Source organism: Patagioenas fasciata, chromosome Z (genome assembly GCF_037038585.1).
Source record: "Patagioenas fasciata isolate bPatFas1 chromosome Z, bPatFas1.hap1, whole genome shotgun sequence".
NCBI lineage: Eukaryota > Metazoa > Chordata > Aves > Columbiformes > Columbidae > Patagioenas > Patagioenas fasciata.
The window spans coordinates 49,328,402-49,341,106 of NC_092560.1; the positions used below are offsets into that span (position 1 = coordinate 49,328,402).

General features: G+C 40.6%; 1 protein-coding gene across 2 annotated transcripts in view; it reads left to right on the forward strand.

Annotated features, from left to right (window-relative positions):
- Positions 1-697: 697 nt before the first annotated feature.
- Positions 698-12,705, forward strand: part of YTHDC2 (YTH N6-methyladenosine RNA binding protein C2) — a 34,254-nt gene continuing 22,246 nt past the window's right edge. The window contains exons 1-7 of one of the 2 annotated variants that reach the window (XM_071801876.1): positions 698-946; positions 1,373-1,463; positions 3,717-3,913; positions 6,468-6,667; positions 7,259-7,425; positions 10,223-10,325; positions 11,509-11,665. In XM_071801876.1, the coding sequence (XP_071657977.1) occupies positions 763-946; positions 1,373-1,463; positions 3,717-3,913; positions 6,468-6,667; positions 7,259-7,425; positions 10,223-10,325; positions 11,509-11,665 (1,099 nt within the window). In that variant the 5' untranslated portion in view covers positions 698-762. Of the gene's footprint in view, positions 947-1,372; positions 1,464-3,716; positions 3,914-6,467; positions 6,668-7,258; positions 7,426-8,028; positions 8,130-10,222; positions 10,326-11,508; positions 11,666-12,705 lie in introns of those variants that run through there. The other variant, XM_071801877.1, reaches the window with a different exon arrangement.

Here is a 12,705-nt window from a genome sequence, read left to right on the forward strand (position 1 = left end):
AAATCGAGGGCAAGTAATACTTTGCAGGGAACAGGCTAAGGACTGCAATGATCTTACCCACCTACATTTAATGCCATTCAATTAAATTACATCATTTATGTCCAGACAGGTATCAGTGCTACTTTTTCAAGTGCTGCCAACTGTACACTGTTTCAATGATATATGCTTTAACAGCCTAGTGAAACAAGCAAACAAACCAAGAACACAAAATTTCCTTCACTTTCCAGTACAATTTTGTATTTGGCTGACACCGCTTTTGGGCATGCACCACCGCAAAGGTAACTGTACTGCGGAAGGCGCTTCTGCCATTCCTCCGGTTTAGCAAGGCAGGTTTCATGACCCAGCTGTCACGGTCACCGAGGTCACAGCGCTGCCGGCAGCTGCAGGCGACACATCGCACCGCCCGCACTATTTACCTGCGTTCAACCCCCCAGGGCGTCTGGCGACTGATGTGAACCCTCCGCTCTCCGGAAGGTCGGCGCCTCCCCCGGAACCTGCGCCCCGCCCCCCGCGGAGGCGCCGCCGAGAGGCCAGCGCGGGAAATAGGCGGACGAGCCTGAACCCCCGACCCCGCTCCCGCTCCCGCCGCCAGTTCTCGCCACGCCCTCAATGCGCTAGGGGCGGAGCCTCCTGCCCACCCCGCCCCGTGTGAGGGCGTTACGGCGCTGCGGCGGCGTGACCCCGCCCTTCCGCAGGCGGCGCTGTGCCGGCAGCGGGCAGCCTACGCGCCGCGGTTTCAGCGACACTCTGGGGCGCGGAGCCATGTCCCGGCCCAACAGCGTCTTCTCGCCGCAGCCCGGCGCGGGGTCCAGTGCCCCCGCCGCCTCTGCAGGCCCGGCGGCGGGCCGCGGCCGAAGCAAGGGGCTGAAGGATATCCGCGTCGACGAGGAAGTGGAGATCGCGGTGAACCTCGCCCTGGACCGGTTCCGTAGCGGAGAGGAGAAAGGTGCGCGGCGGCAGCCCGGCCGCGGGGCGGAAGGGTGGGCGGCGTCGCCCCGCCTGGCAGGTGCGCCCGGGAGGGCCTGGCGCGATGGGGAGCCCGGGCGGCTGTGAGCACCCGGCCTGGGCCGGCGCTGGAAGCTGAGACCCGCAGGGGGTGACACATCAGGGCCCCGCCGCTCGGCAGCCGTTCGCCAGCAGAACTGTCTCCTCAGCTCCCTTCTGCCCGGATAAGATGGCTTACTTGTGAGCCCTGCGTTGCTCACAGGTGCGAAGAGACGGCATTACCCTTAGTTCCGTTGTTCACGGGAGGTCATGACAGGTTTAGGTTTGGGGACTGAAAAACTCGTAGCGTTGAGATAGCATGTCAAGTATACTGCATGATGTGTTACGTTTGCTTCTTTTTTCTTTCTTTCTAAAATTATTTTTCTAGAAATGGAATTTCCCTCTTCTTTCACTAGTACTGAAAGAGCATTTGTTCACCGGCTCTGTCAGTCTCTTGGACTCATATCTAAAAGTAAAGGGTAAGTTAGAGTCTGACTGTTATTTTATATTTTCTTTGCTTGGTGAAAATATATGGAATTTCATTGCTAATGTTAAAATGACCTATGTTTGTAGCGTGTCTGGCACTGTTGCAGGGAATAGTACTAGAGAGAAAGATTTTAGAAGTACAATAAAAATAAGTGTCTTTGTGCTTTCCAAAAAAAGTCCTGAGCTTGTGACGTGTTTAGTGTGAGATAGCTTGCCATGATACTGTTTATGTCTCTTTCTTTTACTCTGGTCTTTTGAAGAGAAAACCCGTATTTGTTGACATGATAAGCTTGTGTGAAAGGTGAGAATCTGTTTCCCTTGGGAGTTCAGGTGGCAAAGCAACAGGGAAGTTACAGGAAAAACCCAAACGGAGTGTGTTGTATAACCTGTGTGTGTGGACTGCTGTAAAACCATAGCAGGGTTTGCTGTTTCCCAATTTTGTTTATACTTCATGATTCTTGTAGAAATAGTATAAAATGCTAGTTCTCTGATCTATGCTTAAGGAGTAAGAACTGTTCAGCATTGATTGTGTTGAGTGTGTAGCTTGGTTTCAGAAGACCTTATTCAAGCATAGTGCAGTTCAAATGAAGTTATGCTTCCAATGTGATTCCAGTCTTGAGAGTGGTATATCTAATTTTTTTCCACAGTTACCCAACACAGTAAATTTGGCTGAACTGCTTTATCTTTGCATCATAATTTGGGAATACAGAGTGTTAGAAAGCAATGTCAGGTGTGTGCAAATGGTTAGCAGGAACATGATTGGATTGTACAGTGCTTGTACAGTGAGAATCTGTTTCCCTTGGGAGTTCAGTGCTTGTACTTAACTGTAACTTTTAAACCCTGCTTGAATCCTTGTTGAGTATTTGTAGAGCTTTGTGTTTGAGCAGCTCCCTGGTGGATTCTGCAGTGGTTTTGGTGGTGGTTTTCATAGAATATCTTGAGTTGAAAGTGACCCATAAGGATTGTCAAGTCCAACTCCTTGCTCTCACAGGATTACCTAAAACTAAACTGTAGGACTAAGAGCACTGCCCAGATGCTCCTTGAACCCCGACAGGCCTGATGCCATAACCACGTCACTGGGGAGGCTGTTCCAGTGACCAGCCACCCTCTTGGTGAAGAACCTTTTCCTAATGTTCAGTCTGAACTTCCCCTGATGAACTACACATAGCATGTGAGGTGGGGCTGCAGCAGTGCCTTGTAGAGTGCAACAACGACACCCTGGTGTTTTGTTTGTTTGTTGTTGTGTTTTTTTTAAACTAAGAAGCCAAACCATAAAAGCTTCACAAACATGGAGTTTTCGGGGTAGGGAATATTTGAACTGAAATTTAAACAACTAAGAAGAAGGGAATATTTGCCTGGGAAGACAGAAGAATTGCACATTTAAGAAACATAGGTTTCCTTTTAAAAGAAATTCTAGTCATGTGTGGTGTCCTCAGATTTCCTCGCTATTCATGTTTTCAATAACTTTTGAAATGATCAGTCTTTAAAAGCTTGATGATGATTTACTTTTATCATTGAATTTCTGGATTTCATTTTCAGAGTGTTGATATGTCATTGTAGCCCAGGCACAAGATAGTTCAGTTTCAAACATATTTACAATAATTCTTTGCTTTTCAGTATCATAGTGCAGTCTGAGAAAAGAAATGCAGTGTTACAATTAAGTGCTTTAGCTCTGATTCTACATTGTAAATCTTTGATAACAGACATCCTGGGAATCTAATTTGCGTTACTGGATTTTGTTAATGCTTGGAATATCACTAGAAGGCTGCTTGTGTGTCTGTTATGTCTATTTGTTGATTTTTAACCTCTAAAGTTCTTAAATTAGTCTAGAAATCAGTTTTGTGTAATACCTCTCAGTATTGATTGATATAGTGATTGGTGGAGCCAACTCGTCTTTTGGGAGGCAAAGGCAGTGATAGACCTTTAACAGAAAGGCAGCAGAACAGTGTTACATTATCGAGGCCTAGTGGTAGGGTTGCGCTTGACGTAGTGATCCAAAGTCTGCAGTGTCTGTGCTGCACTGTCTTGTGTGAGTGGAGTGGTTTTGGTCGTGGATATTGTGGATGCTTCTGTTATTTTGGTGTGTGTTATGCTACATATGACATTATTTGGAAGTTTCTAGTTATGACATTACATTCGAAGATAATCTGACAGGCATCGTGAAAGATCATTACATAGTAGTAAATAGGTTACTTATTCTTGAAATGGGAGTTTTTGTTGTGTTTTTTTTTTTTCCCCCCTCCCAGGAAAGGAGCAAATCGATACCTGACTGTAAGGAAGAAGGATGGCTCAGAACTAACACATGCAGTAATGATTTGTTGCTTGGCTCCAAGTATAAAACATGCTATTCGGAGTTTCATTCAAAGATTTCCTGTCACAAATAAAGAACGAACAGAACTTCTGCCAAAGACAGAGCGAGGAAATGCATGTGCTGTTGAATCTGGTATGTTCAGTGTGTCTTCTGGTATGGACTTGTGAATCAACACTGCTTAAAAATCCCAACCCATGACCGAAGCACAAACCAAACCCTTTCCTTTTCTGTCTCCTGTCCTGTTCCAACCGACACCTTCCTCTCAAAACAAACTCACTAATTTTCTTGACGTTTAATTTTTAGTATAGAGTCTCTTAAAACTGGTCTCATGAGGAGCTTAGGCAGTTGTGTTACCTGCATTCCACTGTCTCTCTTGCGCCAAGTTACTTTTGAATCTTGGAGCCACTTTGAACCAAATTTATTTGGAAATAAGTTTCTGAAATGGGAGTTACCTACAAGTTCTGTGAGATGAGATTGAAGAGAGAAGTGTTACCATGACCACTGTACAGGAACACCCTTAGGAGAACATGAGTCTGGCTGTTCTGCTTATAAAAACCTATGTTATTGATAAAATAATAAGTTTATTGTTTGTTTTGTCTTCTAAAATAGATTTGGTCCCTAAGAGGCTACTATCTATACTTCATGATTTCTAGAATATGAAAGAGTTTGCTGGAAGACAAAGTTCTGATACATTGTTTTTTTTAAACAATACTTTTAACAAGATTATTGCGTTAACATTTATGAGTGTAGGAGTTGTGTTGCGTTTCTGTGTGCAAAGCTGGGTTTAGTGGGCAGAAGACAGTTGTACTGGTATGCCTTGTTTCATTGGATATTTCTGATTCTTGCTGTTTTGTACTTTTAAGTGCTTCCTTTGCTTGTTTTCTTTTTCAGTTGTTTCGATTGTTTAATAGGATTGTTCAATGAACAGAGAGAAACTGTAATAAGCCTACTGAAAAGCAATTTGTTAGGAATGTAAGCCATAAATGAATGAATAGTGTACAATTTTTCTTTCCTTTCACTGATTTTGTTTTGTTTTGTTTCTTTTAATCTGTTACCTGTGTCTGTCTCAGTAAGACAGTGCTTGTAATTTAATGTAGAATCATAGAATAGTTTGGGTTGGAAGGGACCTTCAAGTATTATCTAGTCCAACCCCCCTGCAATGAGCAGGGACATCTTCAACCAGATCAGGTTGCTCAGAACCCTGTCCAGCCTGGCCTTGAATGTTTCCAGAGATGGGGCATCTACCACCTCTCTGGGAAACCTGGGCCAGTGTTTCACCACTCTCAGCATAAAAAATTTCTTCCTTCTGTCTAGTAGATATGTCCCCTCTTTTAGCTGAAGACCATCACCCCTTGTCCTATCACAACAAACCCTACTAAAAAGTCTGTCCCCATCATTCTTATAGGCCACTTTTAAGGACTGAAAGGCTGCAATAAAGTCTTCCCAAAGCCTTCTTTTCTCCAGGCTGAACAACCCTCGCTCTCTCAGCCTGTCTTCGCAGCACAGCTCTTCCAGCCCTCTGATAACTTTTGTGGCCTCCTCTGGCCCCCGTCCAACAGGTCCATGTCTTTCCTGTGCTGAGGGCTCCCGATCTGAACACAGCACTCTAGATGGGGTCTCACCAGAGCGGAGCAGAGGGGCAGAATCACCTCCCTTGAGCTGCTGGCCACGCTCCTTTTGATGCAGCCAAGGATACAGTTTGCTTTCTGGGCTGCCAGCGCACATCGCCAGCTCATGTCCAGTGTTTCATCCACCAGTACCCCCAAGTCCTCAGCAGGGCTGCTCTTGATCCCTTCATCCCCCAGCTTATATTGATACTGGGGGTTGCCCTGGCCCAGGTGCAGGACCCTACACTTGGCCTTGTTGAACCACCTGAGGTTCACATGGTCCTGCTTTTGAAGATATATTAATCTGTTAATCACGTTGTATATAGAATTGAATGTACAGTAAGCTTTTACTTCTGGAAAATAGTTTTTAAGGAATTATAGAACAGTATTTACAATACTGAATTTGAAGTAGTCTCCTCTGAAGACATGCAGGTTCTTTGGCTGCTTTTGCATTGCTTTGTAATACATCATACTGCTCTGTGTGTGTCCGGAAGTCTAGATACAGCATGGTTCAGTTTGTACGATTTAAGACAAATCTTATGGACTAGAGCATTAGATTATGTAAGACTGACTGAAAGGAGGTCATAAAAGACTGGGGAGAATGTGAAAGAAGGCTTATGAATCACAGTAAAGCTATCTTTTTCTCAGAAGGCATGCTTATCAGTTTGGAATAACTTAAATGTACAACTATACAGTGACTATTTCTAGGCAAACCATGGAGGTGTGAATGTGTAAAAATGACACAAAGGCCAAGAAAGTATGCCAGGCTGCTTTTCTTGGACTTAGTTTCTATTTATCTTTTTGCTCTTCATGACATTTTTTGCCTTTGAGCAGTGCACTGGGGTAGTCTATTTTTGTTCAATATATCTATGAAAATAATAACTCCTTTGAACAGTATTTATTTCAAGTGCCGTAACAGGATGTGTTACTGTGAATACGGTTTTTAAATGTTGTGTGTTTGTCACTTTAGGGATACATATAAAGTCAGGAATGTTCATTTTTATGTATGATGTTATAAGGAATGTTTTAGTGATCTTCTTTTGTATGTGTCCAAGTAAATTGTTAACTCCTCTTCGCAGAAAACAGAGAAGTGAAGAAGACAAGCGGACGACTGAACAGCGGTATTCCCCAGGTTCCAGTGAAAAGAGGGGAATCAGAGTTTGATTCCTTCAGGCAATCACTGCCAGTTTTTGAAAAACAGGAAGAAATTGTCAAAACAATAAAGGAGAATAAAGTTGTTCTGATTGTAGGAGAGACTGGATCAGGAAAGACTACTCAAGTATGTTTCTTTAATCAAATAAAAAAGATAATATTTATACAAAACGAATGTAAATTTTGTAATATGGATCTAATAAGGAATTTATTGATGCTGGTTTTAAGGCTTGTTTTCCTATGTAGTTGAAAGTCTTGTGTATTAATTCATTTCTTGCTTTTGAAATACTAAGCCAGCAGATACTTACTGAAAGCATAAATGGTTCTGCACAATTTTCTGATAGATGCTAGTTTTTCATTAAAGCAGTATAAACTATTGAAGGGAAAGTAGTTACAATTTTGTATAGCCCTTTTCCTTCTAAAGCTGGTTCTAGAGTAGGTTACTACTGTGTTAGAATGAAAGATTACCCACAGGTATTTTTTAATAGATTTCTCTGAAGCAGGAGAGAGAAGCGCTTTTTTTTTTTTTAATTAAACTTAAAATCTGACATTTATTTTTGTTGCCTTGCTACTCCTTCAAGTACATTTGTAATGATAATCCTACTGTGAACCTTCTTGCAACCTATGTAATATTGAGATGCAATTTCATTTTTTCGCAGTGATAGAAAAACTGTGAGTTTATCAAACTAAAAAGTAAATTTATAACGCTTCTTTACAGATCCCTCAGTTCGTTCTTGATGACTGTTCCAAAAATGGAACTCCCTGTCGTATGTTTTGCACTCAGCCAAGACGTTTGGCAGCTATTGCTGTGGCTGAAAGAGTGGCAGCGGAAAGAAGAGAAAAGATTGGCCAGACAATTGGTTATCAGATCCGATTAGAAAGCAGGTACTAAGGATACTTCTTAAAGTCAATTGATCTTATATTGGTATCCGTAGTCTTGTGTATATTTAAACTACAGCATATTTGAGATACAGCCTAGTAAAAGCTCAGTAAGTAAAGTATAGATAAGTTATGTTATTTTAGGTTGGAATATTTAAGGCTGAAAAAGATGGTTTTCCTCCTATATTTTGCAGTTTCATGTAGCAAGTTCTCTAAGTCAATTGCAGATGCTTTCACTTGATTACTGCTTGTAAGAGTGTGTGTCTATGTGTAATTCCTTTGCTAATTTTCAGATCAAGTCTGCAGTTTCCTCTTTTTTTTTTTTTTTTTTTTTTTTTACTTTTAATATGTATAGATCCAAAAGTTCTGCAAGCTTTCAGTGTTGTCAGGAAGGCCAGCATGCTGTAACAAGTGCTAAACAGTGAGACTTGATAGGTGTCATAAAAGAAAAAAGTCAGAATTTGAAAGTGAATGAAAAAGTTGAGCATCACTTACAATCTAGTTTGGGTTAGATTTACTCTGTTTCAGCTTTTATGTTTAAAGCATGAAGTGATAGAAAAGTAGAGATTTCTAGATCATCTGAGGAATTTGTTTCTAAAACAGGAATGGATGAAAGTCTGAAGACTATGCAGTTTCTATGTTTTTGAACTGTGTAGATAGTGGGAGTTCCAGGAATGGGCAGCACTTGGGATGTAAGAAGATGGCAAAAGGTACAGCTGGTTATGTTACAGATATGGACAAATATACGTTGTAACTAGTGAAAATAAATGCACTTGAACAAGACAGCCAAGTTAAAGAAGAATTTGACTGTGTGTACAAAAGCTCACAAGGCTATTAAGGGATTAGAAGAGCTAGTAAAGATGAATTGTAAATAAAGTGGATGATAAATGAGTGAAAGTACTATGCTGACTGAAGAAGAACACAGTATAGGTCAGCTCAAAATGGAAGAATTATTCGAAGCAGTGCGGAGATTCCTGCTTAAGAAGAATCGCAGACCGTAGAGTACCAAGTTGGAAGGGACCACAAGAATCGCCTGGTCCAACCTTTCTTTGCAAAATGGATAGTCTAGAGAAGATGGCCCAGCACCCTGTCCAGCTGAATCTTAAAAGTCTCCAGTGTTGGGAAATCCACCGCTTCCCTAGGAAGCTTGTTCCAATGGCTGATTATTCTCATCCAGAAAAATTTCCCTCTTGTGCCTGATGAGAATCTCCCCAGGAGTAACTTGCAGCCATTACCCCTCATATCTTCCATGTGCCTCCTTGTAAAAGGGGAGTCTCCATCTGCTCTGCAGCCACCCTTTAAATACTGGGACATGGTGCTGAGGTCTCCCCTAAGCCTTCTTTTCTCAAGGCTGAACAAGCCCAGTTCTCTCAGCCTTTCCTCATGTGGCAGCTTCCCAGTCCTTTGATTGTCTCTGTGGCCATTCTGTGGAACCTCTCCAGCCTGTCCACATATTCTTTTTGCATAGCAGGGACCAAAACTGAACTCAGTATTGCAGGTGTGACTGACAAACGTTGAGTAGAGCTGCATAATGACTTTTGTCCCTGCTGCTGCTGGCCTTGCTGATGCTGCCCAGCATCCTCTTGGCCTTCTTTGCTGCAGCAACAAACTGTTCACCCATATTGAGATTGTTGTCCACCAGGACCCCCAGGTCCCTTTCCACAGAGCTTCTCCCAGCCACATAAATCCCAGCCTGTGCTGCACTCCTAGATTATGTTTTCCAGGTGCAAGATAGTACACTTGTTGAACTTCCTAAGGTTCTTGTTAGCCCATTCTTCCAACCTGTCCAGGTCATCCTATGCAGGGTGGCTCTCCCTTCCAAAGTGTCCATTTCCCCACTCAGTTTGGTGTCATCAGCAAATGTCCTCAAGGTCCACTTGATCTCTCCAGAAGAATAAATAGATTCTTTTAAGAGAAAGAGCAAAAGGGAGAGACAGCAATATTTCCAACTCCGAGCAAAAAAATTTGGGGGATGGAGGTGCTTATGATAATGTGGGAGTCTTAATTTTTTAAGTTTTATTAACTATCAGACAGCAATGATGATTTCTAGAAGGCTGCTGAAGAGAGAAGAGTAGAGATGGGTAAAGCATTTCCATCTTGGGTGTGTTCCCTGGATTTAATACGTAGGAGGATTGTTGAAAGGAGGGATGAATTCTGAACTTGTAAAACAATACACATATGATAAACCAGTGAGCTCATCTTCTAGAAAAGAACTGTAGAGTATGATACAAAAGAACTTTTCAGTATTTAAGGTGGCAATGCTGGAGAAAGTTGTGGCAATCACCGTTTTTACTTGCATAGCTAACTCTGCCACATGTACTAGAATAGTGAAATACTTGAAGGGAAAAATGAAAGTATTTGAAAAGGATCAGCTGGTTTCTTGGTGATTCAGTCAGGTATAGGCAAATACAAAGACTGCATCCAAGCATATGCTGAAGAGTTGGAACTTGTTTTTCCAAAGCACTCCTCACTGGATCTTTTAGTAAGTTAAACAACATGGAGATGTTCTCAAGGTTCTGTTTCACTTGCTTTTTTAATTTATATAGCTTTGCCTCTCACCTTGTTAATCAATCCCTTGTCTGAAGTTCTGAAGCGTAAGCACTAAGATTCATTAGGAATTGCCTGGGATTAGGACATAGTTTAAAAACAAGTAGTATGTATGCATTAATTATTTGCTGAGAGAACTATAATCCCACATTGGGTGAGCAGCTGTTCAATCTTTTAATTTTCAGTAAGTAGTGGAAAGCTAGCATGCATTTAAATGGTACAAAAGACTGAAGTATCTTTATGAACTGTTCAATAGGGTTTCTCCAAAGACACTGTTAACATTTTGCACTAATGGCATACTGCTTCGCACACTGATGGCTGGAGACAGCACTCTGTCAACAGTGACGCATGTTATTGTGGTAAGAGTCCTATAGGATGGAACAATATGTATTACCTGTTAAATGGCAGATAAGATCCTAGTTTTCTTTATTAATTTGCTGAGTGTTTAGGGTGTTTTTGTTTGGTTAGAATCTGAATTAGTGTTAAAGACTATCTGAGTCTTTATTGTAGCATGTACTTTTTTTTTTTAAGTGCCTTATTTTAGGTTCATGCTAATAATTTAATTTTGGAATCGTGATGCAGTTGTGGAGGACAGAGCTCTAAATTTTTCCAAACTTCCTCTGTCAGAAAGCATAAAACCCTTAGGGAGGCTTCTGTAGATGTGATTCAATGTGGATGTGTCAGAATTTCTTGTATTATGTACTTGTTTTAGCAATACCAGGTTTATAGTCCATTTGTTTGCCCAAATGTTTTCAAGTAGTATAATTTTCAGTAAATTATTTATGTGTGCTTGTTTATGATTATGTGAATATTCCTGTTGTGGAGTTTTGTAAGTCAGTGGAACCAGAGTACTTATTGCAAGATTAAGTTTTCCACTGCTGAAGACAGAAAAAATCATTATAATTGTAGGTGTCTACCTGTTTATCAAAATAGAAAAAAGTGTGACAATGATTAGACATTCTTGACTTCAGCCTGAAAATGTTGTATTTGTGTCCCTGCTTCCTAAGTTCATAATATAAAACAAACCAGCAGAACACACCAACAAAGATGATTGACTAATGAGTCATGTGCTTTAATTGATGATAAGCTTTGTGCATGACTCAATGGATCTAAGCAATTTAACTTTTTTTCTTATGATATGGTATCATACATTTCTTTAAAAATTCTTCAATTATGAAGTGAGAATTTATTAGAATATTGGTAGGATTTGCAGTTTTTCACTGTATCAGAAATAAGATTCAAATGTAAGAATTGGAAGAGTTTCAGAAATTCACTTTAATCTCTGAAATCAAGGTGTATGTTAATGCTTATGCATTAACAGAGCAGTCTGCTCTGATCTCTTTATAAAACTTTTTAAAATATTTTTGACTTTTGGATAGTTTTTAAACAAATCTGTACTTATACTTACATATTTTACTAGATCTATAATGTAGCAGCAAATTATGTATTTTAGTTTTTAAAAGAGTTCGTATTTTTTAAAAGTTATAGTCTTGGATCTGTGATGTTTATCTTTTGCTGTTGTTTTTTTCCCTTCTCTTATAGGATGAAGTACATGAGAGGGATAGGTTCAGTGACTTCTTGTTAATAAAACTGAGAGATGTTTTGCAAAAACAGCCTAACTTGAAACTAATTATTTCTAGTGCTGCTCTAGATGCCGATCTGTTTATTAGGTATTTTGGAAGTTGCCCAGTAATACACAGTAAGTATTTATGTAGACTCTGCAATGTGAGGATACCTGCCCTAGAACTTATAGATCCTATTAAACTGTAGCAAATGATTCTGAATAAGGGAACATGCTAAATATACTGAGAGTTACAGCAATGTTTGTTCTTGTTGCTTGTTTTTGTTGTTTCGTATCAATTTGCACCTACTTAAGAATGCAGTGTTTTCATCACAGGAAGTTCTGTAAGTGCAGGGGTGCCCTGACCCCTAGCATGTTCAGTTCAAGTAGCAGGAGAAGGTTCTTAAAGTGCTGATGTCCATGGTGATATAGGCCGTAGGATCTACAAAGTGTTAGAGAGATTAATTAATTCCAGTACATTCCGTTTCTTTTGGCCTGACAGAGATCGCTACTGGCTACTGGAGCAAACAGAGGTAACTGCACCTGGTCGCTTCAGAAATACAGTCCTAGCCAAGTTGGGTTTTCATGCCTCAATCACATGTTTTTTTATTTTAAAGGAAACTTATTAGCTGTTAATCAAGGCAAGCATTGAGACAAGACTTGGCAATTTATGTTAATTTATGTTCGGAGTCAGTGATCTGCAGTTGACTTTTATTTGCATTTGAATGTAATCTATCATTATTGCTGATCTCATTTGACCTTTAGTAGACCTAAAACATAGGTGTGTGGGACATGCTGTTCTTTTCGTCACCCTCCTGACTTGACAGTTCTCTGTATGGGTGACCTTCCCTGGCACCTTGCAGTCTCTTCCTTTTTCCACAACGGTATCTAAGTTTTAAAAAGGTGCCTTTAAGAGAAATGCTCTGTTTTCAAAACAATCGAGTAGACTACATCAACCATTTTTTGAGAAGCTTAGCAGTCCCAGGACATGGGTAAGACCACTCATTTGGAATTTTTTCTACAAATCATCGGTTTATTTCAGTGAATGTTCCTGAAAAAGAATTTTTTTTTTAATTCAGATAGAAGTGTTTATTTTCAGTTCCAATTGCTGAATTTATGGCTATTAAAATAAGACTTGCAGATAGTTGAAGGCAGGAATCTGGAAGTGACACGTGATT